Source organism: Anser brachyrhynchus, assembly GCF_964034855.1.
Source record: "Anser brachyrhynchus genome assembly, chromosome: 18".
Lineage (NCBI taxonomy): Eukaryota > Metazoa > Chordata > Aves > Anseriformes > Anatidae > Anser > Anser brachyrhynchus.
Genome location: NC_137711.1, coordinates 11,262,562 through 11,289,572, shown reverse-complemented (window position 1 = coordinate 11,289,572; position 27,011 = coordinate 11,262,562). Strand labels below are relative to the sequence as shown.

The 27,011-nt window shown below is 46.0% G+C and overlaps 1 protein-coding gene across 1 annotated transcript in view; it reads right to left on the bottom strand.

Annotated features, from left to right (window-relative positions):
- The window catches only part of MYH10 (myosin heavy chain 10), a 103,064-nt gene that overhangs the window by 50,016 nt on the left and 26,037 nt on the right, over positions 1–27,011 (bottom strand). Inside the window, exons 4-5 of the mRNA XM_080560528.1 lie at positions 15,158–15,185; positions 4,584–4,686 (exon numbers count right to left, since the gene is read on the bottom strand). Of these exons, the coding sequence (XP_080416654.1) occupies positions 4,584–4,686; positions 15,158–15,185 (131 nt within the window). The remainder of the gene's footprint in view (positions 1–4,583; positions 4,687–15,157; positions 15,186–27,011) is intronic.

Here is a 27,011-nt window from a genome sequence, read left to right as displayed (position 1 = left end):
TTTTCATGAAAATAGAGGTTTTGTGGGGTGGGAGGGCTTTGGTGCAGGGGAAAGAAAAAAAAAAGTCTAATTCTTTTCATCTTGGTATTGTCTAGCTCTGGTTCGGATGAGTGCAAACGGAGTCAGTGATGGCTGGATAGAGTTTTCATAGAACTTAGCTACTTGCTTTGAGTCTTGGCAGTCCGTCTGTCACCTGCTGCTCTCACCTGGAGACCACGAGGAGGGTCCAGGCCCCTCCGCAGTCTACAAGCACAGACCATTCCCCAGCCTCAGTCGGCCGGTAGCACACACCGGTTAGTGACCACCCCGGGCAGCAAGCGACAGAGAGCACTTCTCCTTGTGCCAGGTCAGGTGTGCATTTCGGTGCTGTTCTTCTATTTCGCACTGACTTTCCTCCCTATCCAAAACCTGTTTGCAAACTGAAGCAGAACCCAAGGGCCAGAATTAAGGCTTGCTATGTAACCACGCTAAAGCAGCTCTGTAACGCGTTCCTTAATACCACAATTTCATTCCTTTCTTATTCCCATCTCAGTATACAGGCGAGTGATGAGCCCGTGAGAACTCATTTTCCTCCACGTCTCCTTGCTTAACCTGCACAAGCCCCTCTCCAGAGGGATCAGCCTCCTCCCCAAACTCAGCAGTTACCTGTCCTTGTTCTCTTCCTCCAAACATACTTCCTCCCCACCTCCTGGGCCTACAGAAGGACAACTGAGAGCAAAGGCAGTGCTGCCTGTGGCCCAGGAACAGGGGGCAGCTGAGCAGACCAAATAATGCCAGCGAGGTTACCTTTGGTCTGAGATGCCAAAGCCGCGGCACAGTACTCATCTTTGTAAGACTGCTCCACACGCAGCACCATAACCACGGAACAAACCATGATACGCTCTCTGCCAGCGAAACACTCAGCTTTACCTGCAAAGTTCTTAACATCCTGCTCACCCAAGTTCTTCAGAGCTCAGACTTGTGGGATGTGAAGCTAAAGCTTTCCGTGATTTAAACAAACGCCTTCCAGCTTCTCTCCCTTGCTCCACACTAAGGGGATTGTACACGTGCCCTTTCCCAAGCTCAACCAAGCATGCCCTGGGCGAGGATTCAGGCTCACTTTCCTCCTGCCTTCAATCTGTAGATAAGCCTATGCTCATAACCGGGTGCAAGTACAGCTGCCTCTAGAAAGCCTAGCCTCTCTTCCTAATTTCAGGGGCTAGCCTAGCCTCACCTCGCTCTGCCGAGCCCCCCGATAACACTGCTTCTCTTCTACATCACCTCCCACCCTCGCTGCCTAGCACAGTGCCCAGGACAGTACCTTGGGCAGAGAACGAGAGAGACAGCGTGGCTACGGACTCCAACGCTCAAGTTGGGAGGCTGCAGTTTCAAGGCTGTTCGGCACGGTATTTCCTCTCTCCGTGGTTACAATGCGTTACTGACTGCCTTCCCACAGCACCCTGCCTGAGTGCAACATGCCAGGGACTCGGCGGGACTCATCTGCGGGCACACAGCTACTAGCTAGCAGGAGAGGAGAGAGCACTGTTGGGAAGAAAAACTCTCACGGACGAGCAGCTGAATGCCCCAGGTGGCAACGTTGTCCTCCACGGAACAGGCACAGCTCCTGCGCGATGCTCCTTGCATAAGCCAAGCGTTTCACAACCTGCTCTTCCCAAAAACGCACTTGGTGAGCAGCTGGGACATGGCAGAACACCAGTGCTACTCTGGCCACGGCCTGAGGTGTCGAACTGTCAGCTACATTTTTTCTAACAGCTTTACAACCGTCTGTCTGTCAGGCAAAACAGGCATAAAATCCACCCTAGCCTTCAGAACAGTGTTGGGAAAATAATTATTCATTCATCAGCGTGCGAAATGCTTCTGAAAAAAATCCATGCAGCATTTAGAAGTATCATTAATGCATGTCAGCAATAATTATTTATCAGGATGGATAAAAATAAATCCATGACTAGCAGTCTAACAAGCCTATTTAGCAGAAGAGGAATGCTGTACAGCACGGTGTTACAGATCACCACCAGCCCTCTACAGCCTGCTGGTGAATATGTAAAGAGGAACAAGGACTGCACATCTAACTCCAGTTCTGGCACTACTTAGCTTTTCAGTGTTAGTTGTGGAGGTTGGACATTCTTTGTCTGCCATAAATAAAAACAAATTGATACCGAAAAAGGAAAGACTCCTTTGTATTTTCAAAGCTGGTTTGGTTAAACAATCTGCATTTTTCCGTACGTATTTGCTTAACTCGGTGCTTACCGTGGCACTGCAGTGAATGAAGTGCGTGAGCAGAGCACCGAACTTTCATTCAGGACACTAACCCGTTCCTTTTTGTGCCTAAGCTGCCTTTTACAAAGAATAAAACTCTTCCAGTCTCCATCATGCCAGTCATCAATGGCTCACAAAGCAGCCGATTGCAACAACCATCTCCTAAACTCTTGAGATAAGCACCACTACCCTACTTGATGGCACTGCTAAGTACAGAATTAAGTTGCAGCTCAACCAGGGGTTTAAACTGAATTTGACAACGCTGCATTAAAAAAGGCAACTCATCCTTCCCCTCCCTGACGTTTTCTACCCCAACTTCCCTCTCTCCCCGTCCCCTCACCTCGTATCAGCCACAAAACAAGCACAATGGAGAAAACGCGTTTCAGTTAAAGCCAGGCTGACTTTGAGAACAGCAGCCCGAGCCTGCATCAGCTCCCAGGCCCAGCGAGCAGCCACAGGAATCGTGCTGACAACGCTCAGGAAGGGGTGCTCCTCTTAGCGAGTGTACTGGCACCAAGTGCTTGCGGAAATGCAGCACAAAAAAGGCCGAAGAAATATCCAGTGCTTTTTAGGCATTCAGAAAGAAGGCTTCAAGTGGTTAGGCTCCTGGACAGGTTGTATAATCTTCATCCCTTGAGTTTTTCAAAATCTTCTGCTCAGCCCAGGTCTTGAGCAACGTAATCTAGCTTTGAAGGGAGACCCATTCTGAAAAGCACCTGGATGAGAGACTTCTGGAACTCTTTCAAATGGAGGCATCCTGAGATATCTAATTAGGTATCTAGGATATCTAATATCCTAAGATATTCTATCAGTAGAATATTTAAGAGTAGTTGCTTTAAGAGTAGTTGCTACAAACCCACGCTGCGTAATTCACTTTCCCCCAGAAAGCTGTGGGCAATCTTACTCATGTAGAAATTGAAGAAGGTGCTGCTGGTTTTGTTGAAAGTTATGCAGTGGAAAACCAGTAATATCCATGAACCAGAACCTACGCAGAAAATCAAGTCTGATGGATAACGTTCTGAACAGCTTTCTGCGGAGCCCCGTCCCCTCCCAACATACCATGCAATGCCATGCACACATGCCCAATGCTGCTGACACTCCATTGCAAGAAACTTCTTTTTAAGGCCTGTGACTGATGTAGGCACCACCTGCAGCCCATTCAGACTGCATGATGTACATTGAGAAAGACTAATTTTCATCTCCCCTGTGTAACAAACAAGCAACACTTTCAGCAAGTAATACATAGGGTCACGTTATTTGCTTTCAGTTAGAGTGAAGACTCATGTTCCCTCCATACGTTCTGCTAGATTCCTCCAAGTCTTCCTGCAGAGCAATTTTCTTCCTCTCCCCCTTTAAATTCTTCATTTTCTTTCCTTCACAAATTGGTCAAAAGTCATCTCCTGTTTCTCCAGGAGTTTGAGTCCTGACACTCAACAAGTCTATGATTCCACTGAGCACCCTAATGCTACGTGCCATACACAAGAAAAGTTACAGACATCTCTGCTAGGTCAGAAGATGCAGCCTGAAAGCTTCCAACCACCACAGATGCCTGCGGTACTCCTGGAGAAAAGCGGGCATACACCAGCATTGACTGGAGCTGGCTTCTTCCTTGTAGTAAAGATAAATAAATACTCCGCTGCTAAGTGTTCCAAGTCCTCATAGTAACAGATATTTAAACCCATTCATGTTTTGCGAATTGCTAAAAATTCAGTGCAAATTCTGGGAGAGATTAGCAGCAAATTTGAATAAAGCTCTGCATAGATCAGAGTTAGCGATTTGCTACAAAAAAAAAAATCAAGATTCTCCAACTTAAAAACATATACCCTCCTGTTGGTAATGCAATAAAGCCAAGCTTTTTATTAGCTGCTGATTTCTAGATACGGAAGGTCTATGGCAATTTTTAAACTTGATGGTTTTCCCCCAGTTAAGTTTTGAAAGAAATTCTGTTCACATGTGCTAGTACTAAAAGCTGCATGTAATGGGAAATAAATCCACTAGGAATCACCAGAGTTGATGAAGTTTTTTTGAAAACGAAGTAGACGTGGCAAAGTTTTGATACTGTTTCTAGTTACAATTCTTGCATAAAGCCCATAATCTCAAAAAAGCAGTTAAACAGTTAACATTAACTAGAATTTTTGACATAACCACTCATTTTAGCCACTAATAAAGAGAAAATAATAGTTGATCAAAGTTACAGGGATTATATTACAGCTTATCTTTGATTCAAAAGTTTGTTTTTTTTTTTCTTTTTTTTTTTTTTTCCTCCAAGAGAAGACAGCAGTTTACCAAAAGAATAGAAAAAAACAAAAGAAGATTTCCCAACTTACAGGAATATTATGGTCCTTTCTTCCTTTATGGGAGGAAGCAACATGAGCAAGGTATTGAATAACCTTCTTAGTGTTTTCAGTCTTCCCGGCACCAGATTCACCTCTGCAAAACATTTTAAACATTTTCCTCAAAGTTAATTTTCAACAGTATATCAATTCTTTGTTTAAAACAACCTCACTTCATTCCATTTATGGCTTAGACTACGCAACAGAACCCCAGTAACCATCTAAATCCAAAAGCAGTGGTGTGGCAGGGAACTGCAAAGTATTTGTTTAAAATACCTTCTACATCCTAAAGATCTCCTCAGCATTAGGATGTTGATACAATATATAACATTAGTTTGATTAAAAGCTTCTGACTGTATGCCTGGATTCATACATTACCGTAAGTAATGAGAAACAGACTTGTTCTTTGCCTTGATCACAAAGACTGAGACAGATTTTTTTTCACAGTGCGGATACATATATATTTCAATTATTAAACAGTTAGTGTATCTTATATTCCAGGACCCGGTTATGAGGATTACTGGGCTGATGGAAACGCTTAGCATCTCTAGAAGCCAGTTCCAAAGCCCAGTAAAACATTTTAAACATCCAGCCTCTCTGCACTGCTCACCTCGCTCTTAGCGAGCCCCAAATACATTTACAGCCACGGGGCTGCAGCTTCAGCACCAAGTGAGTTAGGGCAGTGGCACAGCACACAGGTCGATAGGGACAGCAGATGTGGAACATTAAGACAGAGGCAGATTGAAAGCAGATTGTTGGACAGAATTTAGTGCCAGATTTGCGTAAGGGGCATCCCAAACTCAGAGCAAGGAGCTGCCTCGATGGTACAGGCAGAGGTCTGGCCACATCTGTCACAGTGACCACAAATGACGGCACAAGCCTTTTTAACCTAGATCTGGTTAAATACAGTCCATTAAATAAATCCACGCAAGGGGACTGCCAGGCCCAACTTCGCCATGATTCAACAGCATTTCGGTCCTGCTGAAGAAGCCCATTCCGCACGAGATGGAGACCACCACTGGCAGCACTAAGTACACGAAACTAAAAAGCATTTCATTATGTGGGGCTACGTTGGAAGAGTGGAAGTTCTTGTGTCGTTCAACGGTTGTTCAAGTTAGCGTTCGGAAACCAACTACTCCAGAAAAGTGGCAAGGATACATTGCACGTGCTTCCAAAGCTCTCAGCTACGATTCTGAAACACAAGTGTGAAATTGCTGGGGGGAATTTAAGCACATTCTTTTGCAGTCTTCCTAATGCCTTCCCCCACCACGCCATGTGCCAGTTTTGCAGCTCGCCTGCACTTATTTAGGTGCTTAGTTCCTAGCAGCCCCTACTTTAGGCATGAATTTCTGGTGGTGTTTGATGTGTTTGACCTGGCAGAACAGTGAGCAGGTTTTGTGGAAGACACCTAACTGAGGGCACTGAACGGAACGGTTGTGCAGACAGGTTACGGGATGTGATCCCAGCCTCAGTTACCGCACCGCGGTCTGCCATACCAGAGGTTACCCAGGGCACCGGATTTTACTGGTGGCATCTCGGAAGCACCCACCTCATCCTGTCAAACCATTTTTGTTCTGGTTTTCCTCACAAGAAAACGGATATAATCGGAACAGAACACAAGAAGAAAAATGCAGAAGTCACAAATACTTGACTATTGAAAAGCTTGCAGCAGCAGAAGGCAGGCCCCTCAAAACGTGTTGGCTACACCAGCTTTGCTCGATGCATGGAAAATAAACATGGAATGTATAACCTGAAGAGCTGGTTACAAAGACAACTACTCCAAGAATTAGCTAATGAATAACTGGGCTTCCTTTTTGCCAAGATACCATCAATATGCTACACAAACTGGGTGTACTTTGGGACCGCTACAAGGGGAAACACTTTTTTTTTAATTCAGTGAAAAATCCCATTTCTACCAGGCCCCTATGTCTGTTACATAGAAAATTGTAACAGACAAACGTGAAGATCAATAAGCAGAAAATATACCTCCAATGCCCATTCTTGCTTCCCAATTTGTCTTTACTTCTAGTTTCCCCTTTAGTGTAATGCTCATATTAACATAATTTATGACTACAAGTGATAATAAAAGCAGTATTGCCTGTTTTTAAGTGTATATTAAAATACTTTTAATGCTAAAACTACTCCAGCAAGTAACAGAAGTAAGGAAATAAGTACAACAAAACATACATTTACATTTTAAACCAATACAATTTGTTCTTATTGTCATCAGAGCTTGGGAACACATTGCTAGCTGTGACTTTAAAACTAGATAAATAATCTTTTCTGTTAAGTTACAGAAACAGTTTATTAAATTTTAAAGATGAAAACCTACCCTGACACATCCAGTGAAAAGAAAATGCACAGTAAATACAGTCCAGATGTTAGCCTCCTAAAGGGCAGCACCCAGCTTTAGAGGAGTTCACTAATCAAGAGGCTTTTCTGGCATACACACCAGCACAGCTTCGTGTGGCACGGGAAGGTCAAAAGCTTGCAATACATTCCTTTTGCTAAAAGTCCTTAAATCTAGTAGAGATTTTTAGAGGTCTTTATGCAAGTTCTCATTCAAAAGCAATACTAATGGATGCTATCATCCTAGTTCTCCTCTCCCTGGAGCTTACAAGTATGCCAAATATTTCCTGCAGGATACAGAGCTAGATAGCTTTGCTGCCATATACTCTAAAAGAATTAGAAGATTTAGGATAAAGTCCTCTTCATTTATAGAAATAAGGACATCTGCATGCTCTAATTCTTTCCCAGGAGGGCAAACATGAGTTATAAAAAATAAATTAAGATCTTCTACCTCTACCAACCTGCCCAAAAAAGGTAAACTTCTAGTAACACAATGTACAATATTTATGGAATGGAAATGATATCACGAAGCTAAAGATTAACTTTTTCAAAACCTTGTTTTAATACAACTCAATTAATATGTTACCATAAATTAAACACTGAAAACCCTTGGCTGAGATCCTAGCCTTACTTCAGTCAATGGCAACTTTGCTGATGATTGCAGTAAGGTCATAATTTCACCCCTTCTTTTGGTTTCAATTCCATTACTAGCAGAAAAAAAATGGAGACTGAAATCAAATCTCAACTCCATCTATGGAATATGCCAGGCACACCAGGTGGAATCAGCCAAGCAAGCCATCTTTAGCACTAGGCTCAAGTTGGATGTATGAGGTTATTCCATTAACTAACAAAGCTCTCTCCCTTCGTACAAACTACGTTAGAGACGGGTCAAACGAAGTCTGAGGGTCACAGGTAAATTTTTGCATTATCTGGAGTTAAAGCACTAGTCCCCACACCAGCAAAGCTTCTGCTTTGAATAAGCTTCAAGCACATGTAAAGTAGGAAAACCTTAGCTAGCAAGAACACTTTAAAGTTTCTACATGATTTTAAATTCACTGGATGTGAACCTACAGTGTCATTTTCAATAAAGGAAAGTATTCTTCAGGCAAATTCATCTCAGCTACAATTTGGTTAGCAAGAATTACCGACTGACTTCTCAACCAGCTGCACCTTTTTTTTCCCCAAGCTACTCTAACCTAAATCTCGCATAGAAGTAAGAGGCATTTCCTCTGCTGAGCAGATTACCATCTGAAAACATGCAAAACCAGCACAGTGGGAGATGACTCGCAGGTCACAAAGCAAAGAGGCAACGTCCAGGCATGGGAGGCGAGGTCTGACTTCCAGGAGAGCGGTGTGCTCTTCCCACGCGGCTCACCTATAGGGGTAACTTCTGTTGTATCAGCAGGTCAAACGCCTGCCTGTGGAAGACCTATCCTAACAGAAGCACTGTTCTAAAGGAAAACAGCACTGAAACGGTCGCTCCTCTTACTGCCAGCTACACATCTTGTACAGGCGCAGCACTAGGCTACACCACCGCCTCTTCCTGTAGTGGCGACTTCTGTTGTCTGGACACTCGCAGTAGTTTAAAGTTGCTGACGTCCCACTGTGAGGGCTGGCGCCCATCTAGCACCAGCCCAGGGAGTTGCTGATTTCCCCAGCAGAGCAGGGGCTATGCAGGACCTGAGATGTAGCTCTGGCACTCACATAGGACAGAAGGACACAAACAGGTACAAAGAAAGCTTTGAAATTGCGAAAGACTGTTCCTCGTCTTGTTGCCCATGCACACAGTCCCTACTGCACAGGAACAAGGTTTGTGAAGACAAGCATCTGCAACACACTGGGGCGATCCGATTGAGTTTGTCTAAACTACCCTATTACAGATCACCTCTCAGTGATTTAAAATACTGAAAACGAACCAAACAAGCTCGTACTTTTCCATGCAGGGACTCAGACCTTTCCCTTGCCCCAGGAGGATAAGTCTTTGTCACTCCTGATCAGCAGGAGGCCCTGGGACGAGAAGCTAACCTGGGGGCAGGAGGCCCTGTAGGAGCTGAGCACCCGGCAGGAGGAGACACGGCACCACCACCTTGGCACCTGGGCAAGTTCCCCTTGGGGACTGATTCCACGAGACCCAGGAAGCCGACCTGCTGCTCAGTTCTGCAGGCAGCACTGCTTCGATTCACACCAAGTGGCCACTTAGGCACCAAACCACGGATGCGTGCACTTAAGTTGTTTGTAGGAGAAAGTAACTGCGCAAGTGAGAGCCCCAACAAGAGGCCTTTGTCCTCCTCACAACAACGGCTGCGAAGAACAGAAGGGACTTATTCCCAGATGCAACTGAGCAAGTCTTCTGCCAGTTATAAACAGATATTTACAGCCGAGACCTGTAATTAAAAGAACGCTTTAATTACTTGGCTAATTTTCTGTAACGAAGAGGTCTAAGTGATAGTTTGGGCTAGCACAGAGGAGTATTAATTGGCTTTACTATTCACAAGGCTGCTTTACAGCCTCTCCATTCCCCTCTAGATGCTTCTCATCATCTCAACACCAGTTGTCTAGGGAATGTTACAAGTTGGACTCTGGCCAGAGGTTGTATACAAAAATGCTTGGTATTTGCTGCTGCTGTCCTTTAATAAGCAGCCTCTATTCCCTCCACGCCCCACCACTCCTACTGAAGCCAATTCAGATTAGATATCCTTGTATGGCTGCAAGCATCTGCTAAATGACTGTTTATCAAACCCAGCCTCAGTTTTGAGAATACCATAAGCTTGTAGTAAGATTCTCAAATTTAGAATCTATTTGCTTAAAAAAGTGCAGTACGGCATGTTTGTTTGCATGTTTGAATTTCCAGAAGTCACCTTGCAGCTAAAGACAACAAACCCAGGAGATGTTTGGGTATTTCTCATATTCCTAATACGCCGTAACAAAAGTTTCTTCATCTTGATCATCAGCCTCCAGCAGCCTGACACGCGCTCCTATTTAACAGAGAACAGTAATCAAAGACAAACAACAAAACTTACCGAGAGTCCAGCAGACGCAGCTTCTCAAAGAGAAAAGCCTGCACAGCTTCTCATTACAATTTCACATCTTACCTCGCTGTCTATTTTGTCATTTCGGTGTGCGCAGAGTGTAAAGTTAGCACTTTTCTGTAATTGATTTCTTATGGATGCGGGGTTAATACAGGCTTACAGGGTACTTACAGGCTAGAAGGAACATGAAGTTACTGGGACCACTGTCTGCATTTGGTTCCTTAAAGATGGAGAACGGGCAAGTGAATGAAAAGAAGGGAGAGAGAACAAAGTAACAAAAAAAGAGGAAGAGAAGGCGGCGCATTGTTTTATGTTCGAAGGCAACTCTTGTTTCCACACCAAGACCAAAAATTCATCTATGTCAGCAAGTCTGGATGGGAGAACTGAGTGACAGCCACACCAGCTGGCGGTGAGTAACACCCTCCTGAAGAGGCAGCCTCCACGCCAGGTAAAGGACATGATGTTCTGCTGACACAAGCATCCAGAGAAAGCAGCAGTAGTTTTTTTCCATTCCTGGTGTTAGGTTCAACTTTGAGAAGAGATTAGTAATTTTAACATCACACCAGTTTATGCAAAACTCATCTTTTGGGCATGACAGACCCCAAGCTCCTCAGGGAACGTCAGCAGGTGATTAGGTTGGGACAGGAAACCTTCAAGTAATCCCATTACCTCCAGAACAGCGGGACGTAATGAGAGGCCTGCCTGCAGAACTCTCCATCAGCCTAGCCTATTCCACACGCTGCATTTAGATGAGCGTTTCAGTGAGACAGGCTGTTCTTCAGCACAATTCTCTTGGGAAAACTAAATTAAAGGTGATTCTCGGCAAGTTGTAAAAACGGGAAACTTGATCAACTAGAGGTAGGAAGAGATCAGTGAATATGTTAACCAGGCAGACCTTCACTGAGTAGTAGGAGAGATCCCTCTCCAGGATGTACAGAAAGACAGTTACAGCCAAGGCAACGGGAGAGATGAGCGTGGCAGGCACGCTGGAACTCCCCACTCACCTGCATGCACAAATTGAGGGCTGTTCAGCCTGGGGAAGAGAAGGCCCCAGGGAGACCTCACAGCGGCCTGCCAGGGCCTGAAGGGGGCTGCAGGAAAGCTGGGGAGGGACTCTGTGTCAGGCGGTGTGGGGATAGGACAGGGGGTAATGGCTTTAAGCTTAAGGAGGGGAGATTTAGATTAGATATGAGGAAGAAATTCCTTACTCAGAGAGTGTGAAGCACTGGCACAGGCTGCCCTGAGGAGCTGTGGGTGCCCGTCCCTGGCAGTGCCCAAGGCCGGACTGGATGGGGCTGGGGGCAGCCTGGGCTGCTGGGAGGAGACCCTGCCGCCCATGACAGGGGCTGGAATTAGATGGGCGTTATGGTTCCTTCCAACACAAACCATTCTATGATTCTGTGATGTCTCCATTCTCACAGCTAGCTTGAATTACTCCTCTGAGTTACTCCTACTGGGGAAGAGAAAAAGTATTCTGAAGGCTTTCAGCTCTACTGAAGATCGGGGTCAATCAGATGAATGACTTCCTGAGACAACAAGTCTGGGATTAGAAGACATCAAACCTTTTATGAACTGCCAAAGAAGTTTCTGAAACCACCTCCAGTGCAGTTAAGACACACTCCTTCCACCTTATTTATTCCTGCCTTAGTCTAAGACCTGTAAAACCAGTGGCGTGGAAGGAAAGTGTCCAGTTTGCCTTTTCACCACAGAAGCAACAATGCAATAGAGAGGAGTCCTGGACACTAGCTCACCCTTGAGCAAAGTGCGTTAGACATCCTTTTGGTCTACTACACAAACAAGTTCGCCACAGCCTTGCTGGAGGTCATTTAACATCCCAGCTGACCAGGTGTCAAGTAATGAGTTTATAATGCAAACCTGACAAAAGAATATGGCTCTGCCATGAAGCCCATGGAGAAGCCTCCTTAGGAACAGTAGGCAGCTGTCTCCATAACCAATTTGTTCAAAAGAACTGCACAAGAGAATACAGTTGCTTTTGATGTGCTGCTTTTTAGGTCTGTATCCAATTTGGAGAGAAGCACCAAGACATCTGTGTTTCAAGAGAAAAGTTAACCTGAAGAGCAATGTGGTAATACCTACGATGCTTTTCTACAGTCAGCATCCAAGTGGTGATAGCAGTGTCGCATCAGCAAAGACTCCTGGGCTGGTAAAGCTGAGGTGGTCAACTTCAAGAGCAGAACCCTTGGAGCCTAACAACTGATGTGCCTTCACATTCTCACAAGGCAAGACCTAGACTGGATGTTATTTGGTCCTAGAGGTCAAGTTTGGAGATAAGGTACCTGACCCTTCATAATGCTGAGGGCACAGATCTGTCCACATTACTGAAGAAATTTGTATTTCTTTGTAATACACAGTAAGTGGTTCTTCATGCTGCTGCGTAAGTACTTCAATGAGAAAATGCAAGTTAAAGCAACAAGGCAGCCAACAGAGCCTGGAATTTGTTGCTCAGAAACTCAGCTTGTGTCAGACACTGCCACACTTCTGCTAAGTTTAGTCCTTAACATTGGTACATCCAAGACAGCAAATTATAGGTAGCAAAACTTGTCCAGAGTCATGGTAGTAACAGTTTCAATACTACATTTTGCAATATGATTCCAGAACAGTGTTGAAATCCTTATGAGATCTACTGTCCATTGCTTCTTGCTTCTGGGATTTTAGATGGAATAGTAAATCCGTTAACAAATACTTGACATCCAGCAGAAGTGGGACCATCTCTGAGGATCTTATAATGGCTTTCAGAGCAGTCCCCAGCAACTCCAGGCTTCAGAAGTGATGTGGTCACCCTCTCCTGAGGTCTGGCCATAAGAAAGCGTGTCCCCTCCTCACCGTCTGTGTTTCTCTCTGCAAATGGATGTACAACTAAGCAGCTTACCAACTGCCTGGTAGCCAAGACATGGAACCTGTCACAAGCTCCAAAATATTCCATGTTGAAGTGCTGCACCAGATATAAAACAGGATTCAACTGCCTTTTCAGTCCAGAAGGATTGAGAGCTTACATTAACCCTACAGGTGAGGTAATAACAAAACTGAAAACAATATATCTTAAAGCCTTTTTCTGATCTACAAACACATCAGGTCTTCACTAAATCCTGTAGCATTGCCACTCTGACCTTGGCTGACCATGTTGAAGAGTACAAAGTTCATGCAGACACAGAAAAAACATGAAGCTACTTCAGCAGAGTTCACCTGAGGCAAGCACATGCTAGTGCAGCATCCACAAACTCAGAGGACAAGGCCTTTTTCACTCTGGGATGTTATCCCCGCTTTCAGAGCTGTTTTGTACATTGCACAGAAAGTAGTTAACACAAAGCCACAAGTTCTACCAGGGGCAGGGACCAGAGACCTAGACACGGCTGTGTTAGCTGGGTGAACCTTGATCTTACTACAGAATTGTACTTGCTTCTGTATCCCCCAGCCCTAAACACCTTGTATTCGTAATATCTATAGTGAAAAAAAGCGTAGGTTGAGAGGGTCCATCTTCAGTCTTCTCTACAATCTGATAGTTAAGGCACGTCTGTAGGAAGTAGGAGATGAAGATTTGAATCCCTTCACACCAAGGCAGAAACTGAACCTAGGTCTCCTCCCAGCACCCAACCTAACCACGGAGCTATTTCAGGAAGCTGGCATCCTCTCACACTATGGCCTCAGTGCAGCTGCTGTACGCTGGCACGCAGCATGGTCGGCTGATCATACAGCCAAGCTACCACGCCTTCCCTTACCCTCAGATAATCAAGCACATCCAAGTTATATCCAAGGCTGCTAATTGCAAACAGTTCCAGAACTGAGCCATGGAGTGGTTTTGTACCACCGAATGGTTTGGGTTGGAAGAGACCTTAAAGTCCATCTAATTCCAGCCCCTGCCATGGGCCGGGCCCCCTGCCCCCAGCCCCGGCTGCCCCCAGCCCCACCCAGCCTGGCCTTGGGCACTGCCAGGGATGGGGCACCCACAGCTCCTGGGGCAGCCTTGGGCAGAGCCTCACACCTTCATGGTAACGAATTTCTTCCTCATATCTAATCTAAATCTCCCCTCTTTCAGTTAAAGCCACTACCCCTCGTCCTACCACCACACCCCCTGACAGAGTCCCTCCCCAGCTTTCCTGCAGCCCCCTTCAGGCACTGACAGGCCGCCGTGAGGTCTCCCCGGAGCCTTCTCTTCTCCAGGCTGAACAGCCCCAGCTCCCTCAGCCTGGCTCCACAGGAGAGGTGCTCCAGCCTCTGAGCATCCTTGTGGCCTCCTCTGGACTCACTTGAACATGTCTTTCTTACAGCGGGGTCCCCGAGCTGAGCGCAGTACTCCGGGTGGGTTCTCATGAATCAGCCTAGCCACCAGGCTGCCATCAACACGGACACTTCCCCAACTCTGCGCTTCGCACAGGGTGCAGGCCTGGAGAACCCTACCATTAAAAAGCCGCGTTCTGTGCTAAGGTCGGTTTTCTGCTAGCTTAGCTCCCCAAACTGGCTTACGCTGAGTGCCAGCTCCCAGGGCTAACTTCCCAGGCAGCAGAAACACACAGCTTGCATTGGAGGGGGGAGCAAATTGGCTCGCCCCTTCCAACAGTAGCCCAAAGACAGACGGGCTCAGCGGTGGCACGAACTAGAACACGCACTTCGGCTGCTCTGACTCGCACACCACTTCATTTCCAGATCCCCAGGAAGCTTCAGCTGAAGCAAGAAATCTGCTCCTGGGTGGGGGCAAACTCAGGCACACACGGAGGAGGCAGGAAGGAAACCGAGTGGCAGCTTGTTCAGAGCTCTCCTGTCTGAAGCAGATCCAAGGCTACGCTGCTGCTCAGCAGCGTTTCTAGACCAACTTTGATTCACGTCCCCCTGAGGGGCTACACACAGAGTAGATATAATACAGCATTTCAGACAGATACGTACATTTTAAAGATTGTTTCTGATTCAGATCTCAACTGACATTTTTAAACTACAGTTCTTAAATGCCACATAAGCCTATAAAGCCTTCAATAAGGTGAATTACATTATTAAAAGAGTGTTTCCCTACATAAAACATGACTTCATGCTACATCATTAACCATTAGTCACTGCCTGACAAGATTAAAGACAGGACTGGGACTACCACAGCTGTACCAGAGACCCCCTGGAACTTGAGACCTTCCCCTTTGACAACAAGAATTTCCCAAAATGCCCAAAAGAAAAGCATTTACTTACGTGCAGAGAATTGATTGGTCCTCACGGTCTGCAAAAACAAGAATGAACACGGTTATAGTTCTGTGTCTGTTATCCCTTAATTTACAAGACAGTTTCTTTGGAAGGAATATTTAGATAATTTAGCTTTTTAGCTTAACAATTCTAAGGGCACTCTCAGACTAGTTTTAATAATATTGCTTAATTATTTAAGCTCTCACACACACCCCCCAACAAACACCACCTTAGACATTCACAGAAGTTCTGCCACGTCATGAAACAAAAATCTTCTATTAAGTTTCATAATAATGCACAGTACTTTTTAAACATTTTCAGACAAAGCTGACCTTACATCTTTTATTCTGTCTCATCTGAAATTCATTGAATAAAGAATTTCAAATACTAAGCATTAAGCAAGAGGCAAAACAGTTTCATGTACACAATACTAATGACCAGAAATGACTACTTGGAAATAGGATGAACATCTCAAGCAAGCAAGAGCTTTCCTCTAGTGCTTTTCATTCTTTTTAATTAACATGCACGCCTGAAGTGCTTCCATGATCTAGCTTATTCATTACAGGCTCGTCAAAAGGACATCCAGGGAAACACTGAACAGAGTTAACTCCCCAACACGGTGTGGCTCAGCACTTTTGTGACTCCCACTGCTGCGCTTACGACCTTTGAAAAGAATGCCTGAAGGTCAGTTATACCCTAGAAGAGGTATTTCATAATTACAGGATATTTACAGAACGTATTTCATCATACACTACATATTAAAAGTTATATAATCAAAACATTCAAGTATACCTGCAGAAAGTAAAACATCTCAGATAGAGGTGCCCTCTTCCCCTGCTTGAGCCTGAGTTTTCGATGAGTTCAATTTTTTTTCATAAATTTGCATCACAAAGTTTTTGCTGCTTTTATGTTTTCAGCTATTTGTCACTTACACCAAGAAGAGCACAAAATTGCCTCCTGCAAACTAAGGACTTCACACGCTTTGTTTCCCAATCGGTCATTTGTAACGGATTGCATTAAAATGAGTAAAATCAAGCTTTGACTTGTTGAAATGTAAATCTTGGGTCCACGTATCAGACTCCCCACTGCCCACCACCCGTTTTCCTCAAACATGAGCTGTGATGGAGCACAGGAAGGGAGCAAGAGGCAACACGATGACCAGAATTCCTTCTAGGACACAGATTCCAGTCCCAATACGACGAATAGCTTCAGTTGCTACAAGGCCTCTCCCCAACATGCTCAACAGCTCTGAAACAGATCTATGTTCATACATACAGCCTCAACATATTTATCATCACTTCAGGTAAGCACAGTAATGCAAACCATTTTTACATCACTTCTAAATGGGTCCAGAGAAGCTATTGCTAACCCGCGCTGTAAGCTACTGCAGAGCTTTGCAGTCACCCTACCCACGAAGCGAGCCGAGCTCGTAACGCTGTTGTGTAATATCGGTGCTGAAGTAGAATTTCAGCCCTCGCCAGCGTGTAAAAGCCAGCAAGTGACCTGCATTTCCCTCCCTGACGCTGCCCGCCGAGCCCCTGGGATTTGAGAAGTGCTGGTGTGGCCCCAGAGCAGGCCCACAGCAGCAGAGGAGTTTCGGCACAGCCCGGCAGGGCTGCTGATGCAGGGACGAGGCCGGGGTTGGGGCTGAGACGGGCAAAGGCAGCGGGTGCACGGCAAATAGAGGGGCTGTGAAGGGGCCGTCGCGTCCTGGTTTCCTCCTCCAGCTGTACCAGTGCTCAGGTCAGCATCAGGCTGCCCCGGGGTGAGCAGGAGTGCAGCCTGGACAGTGCTGGGTTTTGGTCCGATTTGTGGCTGGCTGACTCCATGCCCTAAAACACGTCGGGACACAACCGCCCCAAAACTTCAGCTGGTGGGAGGGAGAGCTGAGACCCCTCTTCTAGCTCCAAACTGCATTAGATCAAACAGCTACCTTTGTATAGACAAAGCACCTAAAAAAAGCAGACAGGGCAAAAAAAGACCTAGTCTCAGCAAAACATTGCACTTTCAATTAGACTGTGAACAGAAAGTTTGAAGGACGTGAATTCAAGGACTTTCAAAGCAGGGAGATGCTACTGCATGTTGTTACAGCTAGCTAAAGCGGGCGCTTGTGGACTGCACCACTGGCAAGCTTTAGGCTTCATTTTAATGTCAAGTATGAAGGAAAGTATAAGGTGCTTTCCCAGTGAAAGCGTTAAAACATGCACAGGGCTGTACTTTGAACCCCTCGTACCTGCTTGTTCAGAAGTGGCAAGAAATACCAGCGATCCCTCTGAGCCACTGCACAGACAACTAACATTCAAACGGTCTGGGGTGATGCTTCAGCAGGGAGCACAAGTCACGTAAGTGAAAGTGGGAAAGAAGTGAGATTCAAAGTATTCCCAGCGAGGCTGCGGGGATGGTACCGGACCTCCCCCACCTGTGTGATGCACAGCAGCTCTGCCCAGACTCACCAAAAAGGAAGGGCAAAGCCTCGGAGTGCAGGAACTAAAAGCTGACAGTAAGCAAAAGCAGGGGGAGTACGACAGCAGAAATACTAAGAGCATAGCCTGAAGAGGTTTTCGTTCTTCTGGCTTTGATTTAGGGCAGCTGGTCCTGCAAGCCCAGTCAGAAATTACTTCTTGGTAGCAGCAGGAGACGAAGCACAGAACTCCAGTACTCAGGCGCACCATGCAGCCAGCTGTCAGGGCAAGCTAGAAAAGCAAGCAACTTTCTGACCCTGACCCGATTCCAGGGGTAGCTAACCCTGACTCGTAGCTAACCCTGACTCACAAACTTCACAGGCAACACTGTATGCCAGCAAAATCAAGATAACATAGGGCAACACAAGTTATTTCTTCTTTTAGAAGAAACTGCTGAACAAATGCCAAGTTGGTACCATGAGTGCAAAGCTGGTATTTCTTGCTTTAATATTCAGAGACATTTTCTAAAGTGACGATTCAATTGTCCCTTTTGACTCCTCAGGAATAACTTTTCTGCAATTTTGTCACTGCATCTAGGCCAATGCAATTTGTCAAATAATAAAACCTCTTCTAAACATCAGCTCTTTAGTTTATTACTTCTTAAAATGCTAAGAACACAGATAACATTTGCCTTGAAAACAAAAGTAGTTCAATAGAAAGCAGCAGCATGTGTTAGTGCTCTGTATGATCCCACATTTTGCCTGTCAGTTCACCACACAAAGCTTGTGCTCCACAACATGCAAGGCACTGTATAAATGAGTTTTCCAACCCAATTTGTCCTGAAGCGTGTCTGAAAGTCCAGACAGCTGTAGGTATTTTATCATTACCAGGAACTTCAGCAAGTGCAGAAAACCTTTTCCATTCTCTATGTCGAGGAGCCTGAATTGGCACAGGTCTGGAGGAAGTTAGCGGATATTCCAATTTGTTACTGCAAATTTGTTTTACTGTCTCCATCTGGACTCTGAAAGTCACAAGCCATGAAGGTGGAAGTAAAGAAAGACAGACAACCACGAGCTTCAAGTTCTGATCACTCGTGCTAACGGCCAGATCCAGCACACAACTGCAGTGACGGCGGTGCAGCCGGAGGGCTCAGGACGCCGCTTCGTCAAGTGCTGGCTGACTCGTGTCCCAGAGGAGAAGCGCCCATTGCCCTCGATTCATTCTGAACAAGATTCTGGCAAAGGGACTAACAGGGAAGAGTGATTTACGGTTTGTTTGCTTCGATTTTTTCCTCCCCCAGACAAAACAATTTGGGGTCTTTTTGGGGTCTGTTTTCAGAGCAGCTGGGCCCTTTCCTAAAGCATCCCCAGAGCACTGGCCACATCTGCTAGCCTGTGTCCCAGAAGAACTCAACCCTTATCGGTCACCGCGGGGACACTCATCATCTGGGACAGGGGAGAAGAACTGCGTTTCTCACGTTGGACGCACATCTCAATATTTTTAAAAGACTGATTTTTTGATTCAATTTCAACTTGAAGTGCAACAGTGAGCCCATTAAACAGATTATTATGACAGAATGTGTCTGAGTCTTAAAAAAAATAATCTGCCAACCCTTGCAATAATTTTAATAGCTTTAATTTTTTTTAAATGCCACAGAATTTTGAGGTGGTTGTTCATGGAAACATGAAAATATTATGAAAACACATCTCTACATAAGCATTGAGATTCTTAAAAACAGTCCCAGAACTAACTGGGCCTTCATGAGATAACACGCCACACGAGACAGCTGCAGAAACACGTAAAGACTAGACCAACAAATCCCTTGGGGTTTATAAGCAAGTTTCAGGAGTAAAAAGCAGAACAGATTAGACTATCTGCGTTGCCAACCTTCATAGCAACTGACCTAGGAAATACAAGTCAGTCAGTCTCATGACGAGTATGGGTGAGCACGGCATTAGTCGTCTCTCTTGCTCCACAGAAGCAGGTGAGGATGCTTCGGTCCGCGATGGTTGGTACTCCGGGCAGTCACGACGAGTGCTTTACACTTCCAGCACGTGCTCTAGCAGACCGTTTGGGCGGGGGGAAGCACCTCTAAGACAGCTTCAGTAACACCATTTCTCGCACCAGCACAAACGTGCTGCAGGGTACCCCCACAGGACCCAGGACATTTCATCCGAAGGCTGGGACAACCGAGCAGCTTCCAGTCTCCCAGGCAAAGGGCACCCCATGTGCCTTCCTGCCGCGCCAGCACAGCCCTGTCCCCGAGCAGGCACGGCCACACGCTAAGGCATCCCAGCTCGCTGCTTGGAGGTGCTCACCCAACACAGCTGCTCAGTTTTGCTCAGACAAATACAGGCACAGAGACAAGCGAGTGGCAGCAGCCCAGGCCTCTGCACCCCCTCTTACCTCCATTCAACGCAACCCTAAGACCAACCCTTCGTTATTAAAGGAACAAGGAAGTCCCATTGGAACCTGTTGCTTCACTTTGGAGGGATACAGCTGGGATGTAAATATCTCTCAAGGTCTTCAAATTACAAAGATTAACATTAAAAATATTATAGTACACCTGTGCAATGTAAATTTGGAAAAAAAGTCCCAAAATTGTGCAGTCTAAGAATAAAAAAGAGTTCAATCTTCTGCTTGTGAAATAAGCTTTCTACAGAGCAATGTGTTCTTTTAAAGGGAAGAATTAGGGAGCACAAAGGAAACACCGTCTGACAATAGCCTTAGCCTAAAGTTCCCCAGGGCTGTTGATCAACTTGAGCTGCCACTGGTGTCTCTGCCTCCCCTGCCCTGTTTTTCCATCCCATTCCCCCCTTTGAAGCAGGGACCAACTGCACAGATGCAAACCCTCCTAGCGCCAGCGGCTGATCTGGCTAATGAAGTTTCATTTTCAACCAGCTCAGCACCCTGAGCATCCAGTTTATACCACTGCCACACCGTCACTGGAATTCACGTACAAAAAGCCAGAGAATCCCCCCTTCCAGCAGCAGCCCACGCTCCGGTCACTCTAAAGCCACCACAAAAGCACGTTCCCTGGCTTGGGTGAGCTGCAGACAGTCCCCAAGCCGATGGCTTCTGCCACCTGAAGGTGTCATCTCCTCAATCCCAAGCACGTGTTCCTGCTGCATCCTCCGAGCTGGTGAGGGTGGTCGCCTGGCCTGTGGTCAACAGATCAGGGACTCACACCAGCAGAAAACTAATCCTATCAGAAAAATTATATAAAAGGGGAAAAAAAAAGAGTAGCCAGCATAAGTGAGATGTGGTGATGTATGGCCTTTCTTTTGGGAACAGCTAATCCCTACATCAGCTTAAGCTACCCACTAACCCATTTAGAACCTGGAGGTATCAGGCACTGAAGCACCTTTCATCATTTGCTCTCCTCTCTCCCCCACCCGGAGCAAAGCCTCACGCCCCAATGCAGGAGCCAGCTGCTGTGCTACCACCTGCTGCTCCCCGGCCAAGAGCCACCTCACCGGTGCAGGCTGCCGCAGCGGGGAAGGCATGCCGGGCAGCGCTGAGCGCTTCCAAGTCTTCAAAGAGAGGCCAAGGAGAATTACCGGAAAACAAAGACAAGAAGAATTGCTGCTCTGAAAGCTATTTTTCTCCTATACTCTCCTTAAGCCTACTTCACATCTCCCCAGAGTACGCTCCTATGGGGACAGCTGGCAGCTCCTCAGACAAAGCTGGCTGCAAGAGTCGCCACGCTTTCCTGCTTGAGTATCTCGTAAGAACAGATCCTGGTGTTTACATCACCATGCAAATACGTAAAATAAGCTTTGACTGTTAGAATACAAGCATGTTTTACTCCTCCTCTTCCCTCCCTCCAAACCATAGAAGAACGTTTCCCCCATAACAGACCAGACCTAACAAAACCCCCGTTAACTCTGGGGAAGGTTCCAGATGTACCATTACGTACATTTGTTGGGTAATTGGTTCAGGCAGGATGTTCAGAAAAGTCATAGCTCAAAGCTATAGAGCCCGCCTACAAAGGAATGGCTGTATTTTAACAAAGCAGCTTTTCTTAAAAGCTTGACTTGGTTCTGCTTTGGTCACACTACAGTCATTCATAAATTGGTAGAAGATAATCACACAGAAAAGGATGAATCTGTCTTCACGTTTCCTAACAAAACTAAAAGCAGTAGCGCTGTAGGCACAGAAATGTTACCACAGAGCAGCCTGCAGGTAAACAGATGCCCGCCCTCTACAACTGCCTTTGCTCTGGTTACCCTTTACTACACCAAAATACAGCCACCACCTGGATCCACCATCTCAATTTGATGCGGAATGAATGAAGAATCATTCGGGGCTACCCCACATAGTGAACGACAAAAGCCCTACTAAAAAGCCCAGTTTGTGAGCTACCATGTTACCAAAACCACACGCTTATCAGAACAGTTCCACAGCTGTATTATCTGCTTTCAGATTTCATGTAGCTCATTACTTTGATATGATATACCGTCACCGTGAAATCCAGTGGCTTTCATACAAACATTCACCTCCTCAGAACCACCCCACGCTTTCTATAAGCGCCTTCCCTTCTGCATCTGGTCGTTATTTAGACGAGAACAGTTCAGCTGGAAAGGGCCTACAAAGACCGTCTGGTCCACCTGCCTGCCCTCTTCAGGGCTAACCAGAAGTTCAGGTATTAACAAGGGAATTGCCCCAAAGCCCCCACTGATGGCATGGGGCATCAGGCACCTCGCTAGGACGCCTGCCCCAGTGTTTGGCCACCCTGACAGAAAGTGAGTTTTTCCCAAGGCCCAGTCCGAAGCCCCCAGCACAGCGCTGTGCCGCTCCCCTGCGTCCCGTCATGGTCACCAGGGAGCAGAGACCGGCGCCTCCCTCTCCACTGACGAGCATCGAGGTTAAGAACACCTCGGTAGGAACATGGGAAAAAAGCGTGCCAAGATAAAAAGGTTAGTTAGAAAAAGGACAAACACAAAAGTTTTAACCTGCTTTCCCAAGACAGGTTAAAGACAGAGCTACGGGGAGCTACACACCCCTCCCTCCACCAGCAGGAACAGCAGGAGGTTAGGGGGCACTGTAACTGCGGTTACACCGAGGGTCATCCCCCAACGCCAAGCCCAAGACTCCTCCAGGTCACCCGTTCTGACACGCCTCCCCGTTTATTTCTCCACAGCATCAAATACCTGCCCCGTAGTGAGCAGCCTCGGCTCTGTAGCAGGCATAGCTAACAAGGCTGCTGCTTTGTTTGGCGGGGAGGAGAGGGGGACTTCTGTGATTTATTCCAATGGGACAAATTGTTATCTTCCCAAAAAGGGGTGGTGGTGTAGGGGGAACAGAGGGCTTTATTTTTAGACAGCACTTAATATTCAAGTGTAATAGCCAAACCTAGACAAGCTTGATAACCTCACTAATTCCCTTGTTTGTTGTCGATGTTGTCAGGCTTGGAAGCTCTATAGATATTTGTCCTCTACTGTAGGTTAACAGGCTCAAATATCAGTCAATTCAAAGAGATTTAAAAGTTGAATTCCTGACAACTGTAGTGAAAATGGGTCACTGCCTCCAGGAAAGAGACCTTCCCATCAGCACAGATTTTGCTGCAGAGTATTCACAGGATTGGGTCACAAAAGCCACACAAAATTATAAAGGAGACAGGTGGTCTGACAATTTGCCATTCTCGGACTTCAAGCTTTGAATAACTTTTTTAAAATCAAAAAGAGTCCCACTGGACTGATAAGCATGGAAAAAGATCTGGTTACAGAGATGAAGCATGCCTTTATATTTTGTGTTGATCTTTAAAATGTTGCCTAGTTACTCCATAAACTATCAAACACTTAACACTACGAAGCGACTTGCAACAAACATCTCCAGAGCAAAACAGGAAGACTGACAGGCACAAGTTGGTTTGCTGAGGACCTACCTTACTGCAGACCAAATATACCCGACACTTACGCTCCCCATGAGATTCCTGCCATAGCACTGCTTATCCTACATTTCACCTCTACCTTTAGTTGTGCAATAGCCTTTGCTACGTACAGCTTAGTCATCGTTCTTCGGTGTACATTCTGCAACTCCACAAAGACAAAGGCAGTTTATAGGAACCCAGTATTTTGCCAACAATAACCCATTAAGCATGCAAGTGAATGTTTTAGAAAGCATGTAATTTGCTAACACTATGAAGCTGATGCTACAAGCTATAGCACCTAAATTTAATCAGCCCTTACCAACTTCAGGAACCTGAGCCTACACATGCCCGAAGGACCCGACGGGACGCATCCACCAGTGCTAAGGGTGCTGGACCACGTCACTGGGAGGTTACTCTCTCTCTTCAGGAGGTTCAGGTGACACAGGGATATACCACAGCCATCTTCAAGAAAGGCAACTAGGACAGTTGCACTAACCTTCTACAAGCTCGGAAGAACTGCTGGAGATTAAAAGTGATCAAGGGCACCGGCACCTTTATCTTTAGGGGAAAAAGTATCTCCCTTATTGCACCCTGAAACTGCATTTACCTTTTTCTTTCTTGTCACCATTGGCTTATTCATATTTTGAAAGTTCTTACTTTTAAGTCAAATTGCTTTGAAACTAGTAAGAATTTCTGCAAGTTTCTCTTAATTGTCCTAAAATGTGTAATGCTGCAGTTTATACCAGAAGATCAAATTCAGATGCACTCCCACTCCTCATTGTTACCCAGTGGCTTTAAAAGATTTAGAATAATTGTACTTAATAGTTTAGTTTCATCAGCACTCCTACTTTTTCCACACAACTCACTGGAAAGCCCCAGAGTGGCTCAGACACCAGTCCACAAAGAATTACACCCTACCTCGTCCTCCAGCCCAGTGCCGTCCACTTCAAAGACAGGAGCGAACAGCACTGTTGTACTTAAATCAATTACTAATTCCCAACCATGGCTGTTTACCTACTCTTTCCCACACAACATGATACAAGACAGGGAGACTGTGTCTGCTACGTTTCCTCTGCCTACATGCCAGGCAGCTGTCGCAGGGAACTGCCACAAACCACTTTTGACAGACCAGTAACTGTCCGGCCTCTTGTGTTCTTCATACACTTACGCCAAGGCATGCTCCAAATAGATCCAAACCTTTCGTGAAGGGCTGAGAAAGCACCTCATCACTACGGGGACAGGCACACTGATGAAGAGACCACATAGGTTCCTGCAATTTGTGAAGTTCAAAAAAAAAAGCCATGAAGAACTGTGGTTCTATCCCCTGCTCTAGAAGAGGTGAGGTCTGAGATAAATCACACCAGCCACGCTTCAGTTTTGCTTGCTGACTGACTGCTAAGTACCTCAAGTTAATTATTACTAAATGAAGCATGGTAGAGGTCAGTCAAACCCCAGCCATGGTTTACCCTACAACTTGTTTATGGCAAACCGTACGCTGCATACAAGTATTTCTCGCACGTCTGCAGCAGAGTTCATGACCACACTCATTATTCCTCACCCCAGATAGCCCAGGCTGCCGCACAAGCAGCCAACCTAACACAGCATCATCAAATCCTGGAAGAATGAAGCAAGCTATGAATTGAAGCTATTTTAGAAGTTGAGTGTTAGGCATTGGCAACGTTAGCTTGAAATTACCCAAATTCCTAAAGAAAAACCGTGGCATTTGTTTTCAGACTTGCTAGCCAGGGCTTAATCAGCATAAAAGGAGAAAACAAATAGCTGTCAGACTACGTCCTGCCCACTTAATGAAACCGTGGGTTGATTCTCCATTATACACCAGATAGTGAGGACTAGACAGAAAAAATAAAAATCAATTTCTAAGTCTGAAGAAGCTCAAACATTGTGCCTTCGTTGTCAGTCCTTCCCTTGCTTTATTTAGCACTGCAAGAGAAGCTCGGTAGGCCCAGCTTAGAAATGAGAGCAGATTTGCTATGTCTGTGAAAAGAAATTAAGAGAGAAGATGTTCCTTCCCCAACAAAGCCATTCAAGCAGCTATGGGTTTATAATGCTTGCAAACCCCCCCGACCTGTAAGGTAACGCCAGGTTTATTCGGGCTTTTGAACAGGGCAGCTGCGGCAGGTCAGGAGGCGAGCGGAGAACGCGCACTGGCCTTCAGCACGGAGGAAGGCGAGGGACGCGGCGCAGTGCCGCGGGCTGATCGCGCTGCGGGAGGGCCCAGGGGAAGGCCCTGCCAGTACCGGTAGCACAGCACCACCCGAATTCGGCTGGGACAGCGCTCCCAGCGCCGTGGCAGTGAGCCCGTCGGGCCAGCCAGAGCAACTCCTGTCGCTGAATCCCCAGCAAAGCCGACGACTGGTTCTCACACACGGGTTTAACGCAGCTTCGCTGAAGGGCACTAACGATCCGTAAGGCAGCAAGTTCCTGAACTGCCCCAGCTAGAGCTGCAAGGACTTGTTTATGCTTATTGCTCCTCAGATGATACAGATGAGCAGTTCCCAGCCTGATTTGTGGCTCCCAACGAGCTTTCCCAGTAGAAATGAGCAACTCCTAAATCTCCGACTCAGGCCATCCCTGTGCTCACTTTTCAGTTATATTTGCATACTGCTTAGAAGTAACCTAAGATTAGTAGTAGTTGGCAACCACAAGCTGGAAAAGGTTTATTTAGGCTGTAGAGTACTCAGCATAGCAGTGGTTTCTAATCTCCATCAACCCTGCTTAAATTGTTGTTTCCCATGTAGTACAATTTTGTCTAGACAAAGGTTACATTGTCAACCGAAACAATGATTCAAGGAGGTCCTCGAGCAGTCATATCTGTCATTTAGGCTCGCTAATTTACTTCTGCTCCTCTCCCTCCCAAACAATTAAGCAGGCACAAACCACTTAGCAAAACTGGCTACGAACCAACACACACTCCAGTGGGCTCTTCCTAAGCTATTTCATTCTGCCTGAACTCCACGAGTTCAGAAAAACAGCAAGTATGATCACAGGACATAGCCAGGCTTTGTGACTTGAACACCACGTGGCCAGCGGTTTGGCTTTTTGTCCTCAGCCCCTTGAGGAATGTGTTTCACTGAAACCATCCGAAGTCTCAGACCTGGTGCACAGGCCTCCCACATCTCCATTCTCCAGCAATGGACTTGAGTTGTACCTCTGAATCACCAAACACTACCAAATTCCAAAACACTGTCCTAAGGAACTTGTAAGAGCCACTGTTACTGTCCCATAAGGAATTTCAAGAGACAATAGCTTGAGAGCTTGAGACCCCAGCACTGCGGTGCTTACTGCGGTGCTTAAAGGGTATCTTCTAGGTACAGAAGGGTAGAGGGCAACCACCCACCAGTGTTCTGCAGCGATTCGTTGCTTTTGTCACCAATTAACATTGTAAGGGGTGGGTGGGTAGTCTTTAATGCCAAACATCGGCATCCTTTCCTCAAAGGACACGAGTTAATGCTGCCTTCTTGTATTCTAAACAGATTTCCTTGAAGCCTAGGTTTTGATAGTTTTTAAAGAAAGCCAGAAGCTGAAGACAAACACTACACTTACCCCCCCCGCCACCTACATCACCTGC